The sequence below is a fragment of the Papaver somniferum genome, unplaced genomic scaffold (genome assembly GCF_003573695.1).
Source record: "Papaver somniferum cultivar HN1 unplaced genomic scaffold, ASM357369v1 unplaced-scaffold_117, whole genome shotgun sequence".
In the NCBI taxonomy this organism is placed as follows: Eukaryota; Viridiplantae; Streptophyta; class Magnoliopsida; order Ranunculales; family Papaveraceae; genus Papaver; species Papaver somniferum.
Window position 1 is genome coordinate 2,540,933 of NW_020620714.1, and position 13,712 is coordinate 2,554,644.

General features: G+C 40.2%; 1 protein-coding gene across 1 annotated transcript; it reads right to left on the reverse strand.

Moving 5' to 3' along the window:
- Positions 1 to 378: 378 nt before the first annotated feature.
- LOC113330137 (F-box protein At3g07870-like) lies at positions 379 to 1,410 on the reverse strand. The gene has a single exon (XM_026576988.1). The coding sequence runs from the start codon at positions 1,408 to 1,410 to the stop codon at positions 379 to 381; it is 1,032 nt and encodes a 343-aa protein (XP_026432773.1).
- Between the last annotated feature and the right edge of the window lie 12,302 nt (positions 1,411 to 13,712).

The window sequence follows — 13,712 nt, forward strand, 5'->3', positions numbered from 1 at the left end:
TGATAGATTAATAAGTCATTTTAGAATGGAGATTAGAGTTTGTTATTTATTTTTAAAGTTCTTTATTGGTTGGAAGTTGAAAGAGAGTACGGAACAAAGTAGTTCACCTGAATCGAATTTTCAACTAAAAGAGAAAGATTCTGTTACAGAAAAGTCACCTCTCTAACATCGTTCTCTAACCAACACTAAGAGACGAGCATTTCTGCAGTAACAGACTAATCACCACCACAACCTCCAAACATTTCCACAACATCCAGGCTATGGAAGAAGAAAAACATCTAACAAAATTGAAAATACTCAAAGATAATACATCTAAGCTGATTCGGGAAATGAAACAAGACAATGCAGACTAACTGAATATTTCAATTATTATCTTAGCTAGAATACTCCTAGATCTTTCAAGGAAACAAGTGTGTTCATGTGAGGAGTTAGTTGAAGGCATGAACCATAAGTATCCAGATAGGCATCCGAAGATTTGTGAAGAGTAGAAGTATTATTAGGGTCATAACAGTGGATGGATTGCGGTGTGGTTGTATCTTTGTCCCATATAAGAACTTCATTGTTCTCTGTAATCGCGAATGGATTGTACCACCATGGGCGTTTACATGGTATACTGAACTCCTTACTCCATCTCCAAGTCCTGTCGTAATGCATTTGTCTTGCCTTCTTTTTTGGTCGATTAATGGGAAGTCTTTCCTTGATCATCTTTTTCTTGGATGGAAGAAGTCCTACTCTTTTATTATTAACATTTTTCTTGAATGCCCATATATCTATACTCTCGCGAAGATGAAAAACAACACACAAATTGCCTCCCAACAACGCGCGTTTAGGTACTGCTCTTTTTTCACGAGATGGCGATGTGACGGACTTAAACTTCTCATCTGCCAAATCAAAAGCCACAATATTCACCTCCGGTGCAATACCGTTATTGTGGGTCTCCAACCAATGAATAGCTCCATTAGCAAAGATACCTGAACTAACGAATTTGCTGTATCTGCCAATAGGAATTTTATCATCGATAATTCTCCACCCGACTTGACTGCCAAGAGTATACACATGGGCATGTATCTTCCTGTCAAATTCATAATCACTACGATAGAATCTAACAACCTTATACTCATTGGTGGATATAATGTAACCAAATCCACCAACTGGATCCTGCCATTGTGGATGCAAACTTCTATTTCTTTGCAGATTAATATATTCTCCCGTTACGGGATTGCAAATAATAAAGACAGGATAACCTTCTAATAATTTGTTCGACAGAAAACAGACTAAACCATTGCATGAACCAATAATGGAATTATCGAATAAGCTTACTTTCCTTCCGTCAAATCCTGGTAAAAGTGGTTTACATGATTCGTATCTCTCGAGATTATTTATGATGATGATAACGAATACGATCTTCATAATAGAGTTGTACTCCTCCTTCTTTCTTTCGTCTTAACGCAAAAAGCATACCAACTTTACTTTTACCGATGAGCGTTCTCCAAGTTTTGCATACCTGTTTGGATTGCAGAGTGGATACCGAAGGCAAACGAGACAATATGTTTTCTACCATTTCTACCGGGAGACTCTCCATTTGGTATTGAAATTGAGACTTCGTCTCTTCATAAAAAGTTTAGGGTTTGAAGAAGATCAGTTTTTTCTTGCGATATATGTTCACTGGATGAACTTAGGATTCCTTGATGGCTAGATGGGATGGGCTTCACTTTTTTTTTTTTTTTGCACCCGACGCTTAAACCTAAAATTCATAGAAAAAACTTATTTTTCGGCTTTTTGGGTGGACGCTCGTTCCAGGGAAGCCTGACCTTCATTCCACCCCTGGCTATATATCACGCACTCAAGTGATATTCGTAGTTGGCAAGTATGTGTCCATTGAGTGCGTTTAAGTACTTAGTTAGGAAAAGAAAAGAACTTGAATTTCCATTAAGTTTCCAGAAGGGCTTATAGGAGCATATGGCGAACCTTCAGAAAATATGTTGAACTAAACTTAACGAAATTCAGTCTTGCGAGCATCTCTCAGTACTTTTTGAGGAACAATTAATAGTTCTGAATTACGATCCGCATTCAAAAGTTCGAAGTTATAGTTCTGACCTCGCTAACAGAGTAAGTGAAAGAAGTTTTAGATTGACAAAATTCTACCCAAAACAATCAGCAAAATCACTAACCAATAATATCTTTTTTATTATTGTGAAAATTTGGCTAATATAATAGCTTTTTTTCAAATATTTTTTACAATGAAGCCACATCCAGGCTAGAAAACAAAAACTATTTTTTTAATCTTTTTTTTGAGAGAGGCTTCACTAAGGACATCAGTCATCCAAAACAAACTTTTTATTGCGTATCTTCGCCTTCGTCTTCCGTCTTCGTTATTTCGTTATTTCTCAGGACTAATCCAACTCCTACAAATTGGACGGCTTTATTTTTTTGTATCCACTTTAATATGCAATGGAAGTGAAAGCGATGAGAGCAATTAGGCAGATTAGCACTACCTTTCTCATCATTTTCATAGGCAAATCGGACATTTTCTGTTTTCACCTTCTGATTTTATTTTCACCTTCTCACTGTCATAAGAGTGTTTTACAGGTTTCGTTTGATATCTTAAAGCCGCATTCTCTATTTCGCTGCGCGGTTGTATAAAACTAGATGGTGTTCCTCGTGTCACAAGGCACTCCAAACCCTCAAGACCTTGTATTAAGAGATGCGTAGTGTTGGACTCAAGACTGTGTCTTGAGACCTACGTATTCGGTCTGGATTTCTGAGACCAACTTGGATAGTCCATCTAGATGGACCAACTTGGATAGTCCATGTAGAGGGTCTGTTTCCGTACGTAGCAAACTTGAGATCCAAGTATTCGGTCTCAAGTCGGTAGGTTTAGGGTTTGTGTCTTGTAACCCAAGTTGAGTCTTGTATAAATTGAAACGTTATGAATGAATGAAACAACAGAGAATTACCAATCTTAACATGGTATCAAGAGCCGGTTAAGAACCCTAACAGAAAACAATGGAGGGTGAAACAGATTCATCCAAAGGGAAAAATATAGAGTGTGATATGCAGAAGAAGAATCCAGTTTACCATCTAGGATCAAGTGATGGTCCAGGTATCATCATCACGCCGATTGTTCTAAAGGGGACTAACTATGATGAATGGGCTAGAGCCATAAGAAGATCATTGATAGCTAAAAGGAAGTTTGGTTTTGTTGATGGAACAATCACAAAACCTGAAGATAGTGACCAGTTGGAAGAGTGGATTGCTGTCCAGTCGATGCTTGTTTCATGGATTAGCAACACGTTAGATTCATCAATTAGATCGAGTTTGGGAGACTATGATAATGCAAACTTGCTGTGGACACAGTTGAAGAGAAGATACTCTGTTGTGAGGGAAACAAGGATCTGTCAGTTGAAAATTTCGTTAAGTGAGTGCAAACAAAAGAAAGCGAAAGGTGTAGCTGAGTACTTTGGGAGACTCAACAAGATATGGGATGAGATGGTGACATACATGAAGGTACCTCAGTGCAAGTGTGGTAATTGCACTTGTAATATCGTATCACAAGTAAGTACGTTGAGAGAAGAAGACTTTCTGCACTATTTTTTGATTGGATTAGACTCTGTGTATAGTTCCGTGCGTGAACAACTGTTGGCTAGAGACCCGTTGCCATCAACAGATGTAGCATACCAGACAATGGTCAACTCGGAGCGTCTGCGTATAGGATAAGTAGTTATGTCTACGGAGGTACATGACAATGTGATGGCATTCAGAGTGCAATATGATCAACGTCAGTTTAACAATACATATGATCCTAACAAGCATTGCAAGTACTGTAACAGAGATGGACACTCATAGGATGGGTGTTTTCAACGTATTGGATACCCAGAATGGTGGTGAGACAGACCTAGAGGTGGAAGAGGATCTGGTCGAGGAGGCATAACCAATGGCAGAGGGCGTGGTGGCACTAACTTTACCGGTGCTAGAGGAGGTCGAGGACAAGGTGCAGGCAACCAGGTTCGAGCACACAAACTTAACATATCAGATGCAAGGCAGTCAGGTGGAGCGTCCTCATCAGAAGCGTCAGGTTTGACTGGAGTCACAGCAACACAGCTTCAACAGGTGCTTGAGTTTTTAAACTCAAGGAAATCCACGCCTCAGCTCCAAGGTAAGAAGAATAAAACTGTGTGGATTGTAGACACGGGGGCTACAAGTCATGTCACATATAAAAAAGATGACATGATAGAGATAAAAGATATAAAGGCATGAAATATTGGACTTCCATATGGGAAGTTTGACTATCTAAGAAGATAGGAACTGTTATTCTACCTGGGGGATTGAGACTAGAGAATGTGTTTTATGTGCCTCAGATAACTTGTAACTTAATCTCACTTACACAACTTATTGATGAGAAAAGATGTATTATCCAATGTACTAACAATTTATGTCTTATACAGGACCGATTGACGAGGAGGATGATTGGAGTGGCTGAGAGACAAGGTGGACTGTATATTTTCTGTGGTGTGCCTCAAGTTGAAGTTATGGCTGTTAATGGAGATACGTATGAGCTATGGCATCGGCGTATGGGACATCCTTCAGAGAAAGTGTTGCAGAAGTTACAAGGAATGAGTAGGTTAATAAATAAGAATAATGATGCTTGTGATATCTGTCCACGAGCAAAACATCATAGGAGTAGTTTTGCTAGTAGTTTCAGTAAATCCAGTTGTACTTTTGAGTTGGTTCATATAGATTTATGGGGTCCGTATAAGACTCAGTCATCGTGTGGAGCACATTATTTTTTGGCAATAGTAGATGATTTTTCAAGAGGTGTGTGGATTTATTTGCTTCGAAACAAAACTGAAGTTGAACAGATATTTTTTAACTTCATTGCTCTTGTGAAGCGTCAGTTTAATAAAGAAATCAAAATTGTTATAAGTGATAATGGAACTGAGTTCAATGCATTGCGTGGATACTTTCGATCTAATGTGATAGTGTTTGAGACATCCTGTGTAGGTACACCACAACAGAATGGAAGAGTTGAGAGAAAACATCAACATATAATGAATGTGGCAAGCGCTTTGAGATTTCAAGCCAATTTTCCAATAAGGTTTTGGGGGGAATGCGCATTGACGGATGCGTATTTAATCAATCGTACGCCTACACCTATTTTAGATCATAAAACTCCGTATGAGCTTTTGTTTGGAAAACAGCCTCCATATCATCAGTTGAAGGTATTTGGATGCCTGTGCTATGTGCATGATCAAAGTAGTAAAGGGGATAAGTTTGCGAGTAGAGGAAGAAGGTGTGTCTTCCTTGGGTATCCGTTTGGTAAAAAGGAATGGCAAGTATATGATTTAGACACGAAACAATTTAGGGTGTCAAGAGATGTCAATTTTTTTGAACATCAATTTCCGTTTAAGACTGAGGCTGTATCGCGTAAGATGGCGACTGAGATAATGCAGTCAAGATTTAACGCTTCATCTGCGACTGATACGCAAGGTGTATCGGCTGAGAGGCTTCAGTACAGTCCTGATGAGTACTGGAGTGAAGATGAAAGCAGAGAAGGAGTTTATTAGCTCCTCAAGGTGGAGATTCAACTGAGACGGACAGCGCTGGAGTTTTAACTGAGACAGGCAGCGCTGATGGTTCAGCTGAGACCGAGGATGCTGGTCCTTCTACTGAGACTGAAGGTGCTGGTGTTTCAGCTGAGTCCGAGAATAAACAACATGAAGAAAATGTTGCTTCTCGCAATGATGTTGTAGTTGAGGGTGACATGGGTAAAGGGAAGCGTCAGAAGATCCCTTCTAGCATACTAAAAGGATTTGTGACGCACACCATTCGAGAAAACAGTCTACCTCATCCTCATTCTACACAATCATCATCCTCAGGTACGCCTTATCCTTTGACATATTATGTTAGTTGTGATAAATTTTCTGTTGTGCATAAGAAATATCTTGCAGCTATAACAGCTGGGTCTGCACCACGCAACTTTAAAGAAGCCATGAAGCATCCAGGGTGGAGGAAAGCCATGGAAGCATAAATCCGAGCTTTGGAAGTACCTGGGAATTGCAAGAATTACCGCCGGGCAAGAGAGAACTAGGGAGTAAATGGATTTACACGGAGAAGTATGATGAAAATGGGAAGTTGGTACGATTAAAAGCACGCTTGGTGATCTTTTGGAATCATCAGGTTGAAGGATTGGATTACAAAGAGACATTTGCACCAGTTGCAAAAATGACAACGGTACGTACTTTTTTAGCTGTCGCAGCAGTTAAACATTGGGAAGTACATCAGATGGATGTACATAATGCATTTCTTCATGGAGACTTGGAGGAAGAGGTGTATATGAAGATACCACCTGGATTTGCCAAAGGTCAGACAAATATGGTGTGTAAAATGAAGAAATCATTATATGGTTTAAGACAGGCTCCTCGTTGTTGGTTTGCCAAACTATCAACATCCTTGAAGAAATATGGTTTTCGGCAAGCATACTCGGACTACTCTCTTTTTACTATGACCAAGGGAGACATATAGCTTAATGTCTTGGTCTACGTAGATGATTTGATTATTGTAGGGAATAATCTAGTGGAGATTCATACATTTAAATCGTACTTTGGACAATGTTTCAAGATGAAAGATTTGGGAAAATTGAAATATTTTCTCGGTTTGGAGATAGCTCGCAGTAAACAGGGTATTTATATATGCCAGAGGAAATATGCATTGGATATTATCATGCAAACGGGTTTATTAGGAGCTAGACCTGCTGAGTTTCCAATGGAGACTAATCATCGTCTGGCTTTGGCGCAGGGAGATTTGTTTGTTGATGTTGAAAAATATAGAAGACTAATTGGTAGACTAATTTATTTGGCAGTGACTAGACCTGATCTTACATACTCGGTGCATACACTGTCTCAGTTTATGCAACAACCGAGAATCGAACATTGGGAAGCTGCACTTCGAGTGGTTAGATACTTGAAAAAGAATCCTGGGCAAGGCATTTTGTTGCGCTCTGATAGTACCCTAAGTTTGCAAGGGTGGTGTGACTCAGATTGGGCAAGTTGTCCTTTTCCTAGACGTTCATTGACAGGATGGTTTGTTCGTCATGGGCATTCACCGGTGTCTTGGAAGACAAAGAAGCAACCAACTGTTTCTCGGAGCTCAGCTGAAGCAGAATACCGATCCATGGCGGCAGCAACATGTGAGTTGAAGTGGTTGAAACAATTACTTGGTGATTTGGGGGTTCGTCATCCACATGGAATGCAGCTCCTGTGTGATAGTCAATCAGCATTATACATTGCTCAGAATCCAGTCTTTCATGAACGAACCAAATATATAGAGGTGGACTGTCATGTTGTTCGAGATGTTATAGTACAGAAGATTATATCCCCTTCTTACACTCCTACGGCGGTGCAATTGGCAGATATCTTCACAAAATCCTTAGGGAAAGCTCAATTTCAAGGTCTTTTGTCCAAGATGGGCATTTGTGACCTACATGCTCCGTCTTGAGGGGGTATTAAGAGATACGTAGTGTTGGAATCAAGATTGTATCTTGAGACCTACGTATTCGGTCTGGATTTCTAAGACCAACTTGGATAGTCCATCTAGATGGACCAACTTGAAAAGTCCATGTAGAGGGTTTGTTTCCGTACGTAGCAAACTTGAGACCCAAGTAATCGGTCTCAAGTCGGTAGGTTTAGGGTTTGTGTCTTGTAACCCAAGTTTGTATAAATTGAAACGTGATGAATGAATGAAACAACAGAGAATTACCAATCTTAACACCTTGAATTCTGATCATTGCATAAAGACTAGATATCATACAATCTAATCCGGAAAATGGCAGGTCTTCTGATCCTCTTCTCTGCAGCCTCAATAAACTATCACAAAAATTCGCAATTTCTATGAACAAACTTTTATACAATCCGGTCTTGCTTGCAGGCATAACTATAAGTAGCTTTTTTATTGCTTCGATTCTCATCATCCTATCTCCTCCATGAAACCTTGCACTTAGTTCTTTGCTAGAATGGACAACTGTAAGTATAATCGCATCACTGTTCATCCCAAGAGAACGAGCACAATTATTTAACTGACGAACAAGTGATAGAATATTTTGAAGAGTGTGATTCGAATCGTCGTTACTAGCCTTGGAAACCAAGTTACAACCGTCCAGACAACTCCTCCTAAGGCTAACCCCTGTGGCTAGATTGACATACTAGATTGGCCAAAAAGTGTTGCAAATCAAAAAAATAAGTGTGGGAAAAAAGTTAACACCTGTACCTTGTACTTCTCTCTCCTAACATTTGCTCGCAGTTCAAGTAGCAGCTAATTTCAAAGGCTGAACCGTTCAACGCTCAGGAATAACCAAACTGGGAGAAAATTTTCTGATCTAAAGACTGAGATTTAAGCGCTGAACCGTTCAGCGCTAGATGGTGGTCCCACTGACGTGATCTTCTAATCTAGCTGCTATATTAGCTATCCCATATGACTTAGGAGGTTTCCCTAGCTGGCGTGGATGGCCAATCTAGCTGCTAGATTAGAAGACCGTAGGGGTTAGCCTAAGGCTAAGTCCTATGGGCTAGATTGAACTATTAGATTGGCCAAAAAAGTGTTGTAAATCATGAAAAAAATGTGGGAAAAAAGTTAACACTACTTGTGGATATTTCTCTCTCCTAACATTTGCTCGCACTCCAACTAGCAGCGAGATTTAACCACTGAACTATTCAGCGCTCAAAAAGTAACTTTAACGCTAAACCATTCAGCGCTCAATATTTTTTATTAAATGTTTATAGAGAATGTAATGGAGAAAGAGAGGAAAGAGAGAGAGTAGGAGAGAGAAATAGTAATGATTAGATGTTTGGAAAATTAAATCACGTGACGTTGTTTGGTTCAGCGTCTAGCGCTGTTTGATTCAGCGTTTCGCTGCTAGATTAGAAATATCATAGATCTTAGGAGGTTGTCCTAGCTGACGTGGATGACCAATCTAGCAGTCAGATATCTAGTCCATATGACTTAACCTAATGACCACCATTCATCCTCTCACATCATCCATTGAAACCTTAAAGAAACTTCTTCTCGGAACTTAGAAGAAAACTCCTCCTTGATTCATGATAACTCCTTACAATTAAAAATCTAACAAAATTAAGAAAATACTAAAACCAAGATATATCCAAGATATTATTTGGTCATATCGGTGAATCCCAAAGATACATTCAACGCGAATATCTTGTGCCACGAATGCAAGTACGGGCATCAAGGGATGAGTATTTTGTCAGATACCATAGAAAAGCATGCATCAATCGATATTTGTAACGAGAGATTAATTGGTTAATTTTTGTAACCTAAATTTTAGAAAAGTTGTCTGGCAAAGAAAAACATATACCCCTCCGTTTCTAATATATAGGCGGAAAAGTGAATTTCTCTTAAAATAAGAAATTTTATTGATTTCCTACATTTCCATCCTCTTTCTTGTTTTATCCTTTGTACAATTTCCAATATTAGAATCAAAACTTAATTATAATTGTAACTACCTATGATAAATAAGGGTAATATATGGAAAAATCCATCTTGAAATTGAAAATCCGCCTATCTAATGAGACTACAATTTTTTACAACTCCGCCTACATACAGGAGACGGAGGGTGTAATAACTTGTATCTTATTGCAGCGGAATATTAAAGCTGGCATTAGTTTAGACAAAGTTGTCTCCAAATTATGAACAGAAAACAAAAGGTTTTAACACCACAATTTAAAAGAAATATAAAAATCAGTTTCCACTCCCAAGGATTCAGAAAAGTCATCTTCGTGGGTAGCAGTAATATATCATCATTGTTAGTTTCCGCCAAGTACCGATGCATGCTTAGCTCTTTTTGCAGGTCGATTGGACGAAGAAGAGGCTTCTTGGAGACTCACCTCACCTGAGTTATCTCTGCTGCTAGATTCACCATTTGTTGCAGAAGGTGCTGCCTGAGATGAGTTCACTAGTGGGTTTTGCTGAGGCCACATATTTGAGACACCATAGGCATTAGCAGCTGCGCGCCTCATTCCTTCAACGAAATGATGGTTAAGAAAATTAGCTTATGTAGTTTCCAGAAATGATTAGGAAATGTATGACGCAGAAGAAGGGAAATGAAGCTTACTCTCAAGCATCATGGTATTCTGTTTATGAAAATGCATGCGGACTTCAAGAAGTGTTTTCTCATTGAGTACCTTTTGGTAATCACGCTGCAAATTATAAAACAACCAAAGAAATCGATTTAGCCTAATATCATATACACCGAAAAACTATTTACCCGAAACAACCAAAAAATTATGCGCATCATACAAAAAATACCTTCCATTGATCCAATTCAAGACGATAATCTGCTGCTTCAGCTTGGAGGGATTCAATTTTTTTCTCAAGATTCAAAATATATGGGGCATTTTGGTTTTGTTTAGGCGCGACCAAACTAGGACCAAAGGTTGACATGTGTTAGCTGGTAACCTTGGACGGTTAAGATCTGCATCTTAGATGAAAAAGTAGTCGTTGATTGTTGCAGACCTTCGTTTTGGTAGCCGCAAAGGGAATGCCGGCATTGTATGGCGCGGAAAGGTGGTTGGCATGCCATTGGAACATGTGGCATGCCATGCCTTGGCGCGGTTTAGCGTGGCCAAAACTAGCGTTTTGGGCCAAAGGTTACCATGCGTTGTTTGGCGACCTTGGACGGCTAGGATTTGCATTTAGGATGGAAGGGTGGTCGTTGATCGTCGCACTCCTTCGTATTGGTAGCCGCAAGGGGAAGTTCGGCATGGTATGGCGCGACAAGGTGGTTGGCATGCCACTGGCACATGTGGCATGGCAGGCCTTGGCGCGGTGTGGCCAAAACTAGGGTTTTGGGCCAAAGATTACCATGCATTGTTTGGCAACCTTGGACGGCTAGCATTTGCATCTAGGATTGAAGGGTGGTCGTTGATCGTCGCACGCCTTCGTTTTGGTAGCCGCATGGGGGAAGGCCGGCATGGTATGGCGCGAAAAGGTGGTTTGCATGCCATTGGAACATGTGCATGGTATGCCTTGGCGCGGTTTGGCGTGGCCAAAACTAGGGTTTTGGGCCAAAGGTTACCATGCGTCGTTTGGCGACCTTGGACGACTAGGATTTGCATCTAGGATGGAAGGGTGGTCGTTGATCGTCGCACGCCTTCGTTTTGGTAGCCGCATAGGGAAGGCCGGCATGGTGGGGCCAAGGCCAATGGCGCGGATGGCTTGGCATGGTGGGGCCAAGGCAAGGTGCGGTTGGTTTGGCATGGTGGGGCCAAGGGTTTGGCATGCCATTGGCGCATGGTACGGCTAGCATGGTTGGGGCCAAGGAAAGATGTGGTTGGCTTGGCATGGTGGGGCAAGGGTTTGGCATGCCATTGGCGCATGGTACGGCTAGCATGGTTGGGGCCAAGGAAAGATGTGGTTGGCTTGGCATGGTGGGGCCAAGGGTTTGGCATGTCATTGGCGTATGGTGCGGCTAGCATGGTTGGCATGCCTTGGCGCGGTAGACGTGGCTGACATGGTTTCCCATTGGCACAGTGGTGTGACTGGCATGGTTGGCATGCCTCTGCGCGAAGATGTGGATGGAATGGTTTTCCATTGGCATAGTGGTGCGGCTGGCATGCCTTGGCGTGGAGATGTGGCTGGCATGGTTTGTCATTGACATAGTGGTGCAGCTAGCATGGTTGGCATTCCATGACGCGGAGATGTGGATGGCATGGTTTTCCATTGGCACAATGGTGCGGCTGGCATGGTTGGCATGCCTTGCCCCGGTAGCATGAGAATTAGGGTTTGGCATAGATGATGTCGGTCAATGTTAAGGATTTTGCCGTGGAATATGACACAAAAAAAAAAGGTACACTGGTAATTCTTACGTAGGCATGCTGATCGATTCAATAAATGTGCTAATGGTCATAGTGACGTCATGTCAGTTGTACGGTGTTACGATTTTAACCCTAAGCTAAAAACCACCATCAGCAACTAGGTACACAAACAAGAGTTCTTGACCTGAATCATAACAAAACAGTTCGCACACATGATATGCATACCGTGTTGTATCCAGACATTGATAAGTGTTCTAAACTCTCATTTCAATCATTGAAACATCCTTAAAATACGACAATGGTAATCTCACACGCACCTTTTGCTTCAAGTAATTTTCAAGTGATCGAATTATCAATACGAAACTTCCCAAGCTAACATCAAATGACCGTCTCACACAAATCATATAAGATGTTCAAGGTAATTTTCACATGATTATCTTTTGACTTAATATCTAGTTTCCAACAAATAAAGTGTCTCCAACTAAACTCGTCAAGAATATGATGAACATACCTAAAGCAAAAAGCTTCCAACACATACTTCGAGAAATTGATAAGCGAGAACTCAACTCGAAATATCAAATGTGTATGATGTAAAAGTCTATTTAGTTTTACGACTTAGTCTCATTAGAAAGTAGAATAGAATAGACTTCTGAGTGATAGATAAGTTTTAGTCTCCACATACCTTCTGTTGATGAAGTTCCTCCAAGCTCTTCTTCTTCAATTGGTGAACGCCGTGAAGTATGAATCTCAACTACACCTTTTATCCTAATCCGAGACATAGCTATAAGTAGACTAGAAATCAAGTATATAGTTTTTATCAACTAAACTTGACAAACAAGCTTGAGATAGCAACGCTTGCGAGTTCAACCGAGCAATGCTCTAACAATCTCCCCCTTTGTCAACTTTAGTGACAGAACTATCAATACATATGGATTACAAAATAAATAAACTATGTAGCTTCTCATCCATCATGCTTGATTTCCTTGGCTCTTCAACATTCCTTGAATTCTTCGACTCTGGACGTGTTCAACTTAGTATCATTGTTGTTAAAGATTTGTAGCCATAACAATAAGAAAACAAATGTTCTCAATCATTGTTATACAGAGTCAAAGTCCAATTGTATCGCAACTTTGAAATAATACCATGGTGATATGTATCGCTCCCTCTTAGTCAATACTTTCATCTCACAATGAAAACCACTCCCTTATACATAATGATCCGTAAGCATATGTATGTAGTGTGAACTACCAAATAATTCTCCCCAGTTTTGTCAATATAAATTGGCAAAGGTATTAAAATTACTGGATCATAATGAAATTCCCAAAGAGATAATTGATGACTAAAAGAGAACATATCAACTTTGTTTCGATGATTTCACATTAGAGCTGTCAAACGGGGCAAGCTAGGGTCAACCCGGCCCTAACTTTCCAACCCGTACTAGGGTTAGGGTCAACCCTAGCCCTAGTACTATTCACGAACAAGCTCAAAACCCCAACCCTAGCCCTAGATGGGTCAACCCTGACGGGTTGGCGGGTTGGCTTGTTAATGTTATCAATTTAAAAATTAAATTTAAGATTTAGGATTGTTTAGGATCATTCATTTAGTAAAGGTCGAACCTAGGTCAATTTGGTGTTTAACTAGAAGCCCCACAACTGAGTTGTAAAGTGGAAGTTTTTATTGCCACTTAATCAACGATATAGCCGGTTACGGCGCTTTAGTTTTCTTAGGCAGAGAACCCTAACATCAACTAAGCATTTTACTTTTTTTTTATCATTTTATAAGTTTAAATTAATGTGAGTAAGACTAACTCACTGTTTAAATTATGCTAGTTCTTTTATCAATTTAGGACGTCCCGAATAAATATGTGATTGATGAATCTAAGTTGTAATT

Coding starts and splice junctions, on each gene's coding strand:
- LOC113330137 (XM_026576988.1), bottom strand. CDS start 1,410: ATGAAGATCGTATTCGTTATCATCATCATAAATAATCTCGAGAGATAC.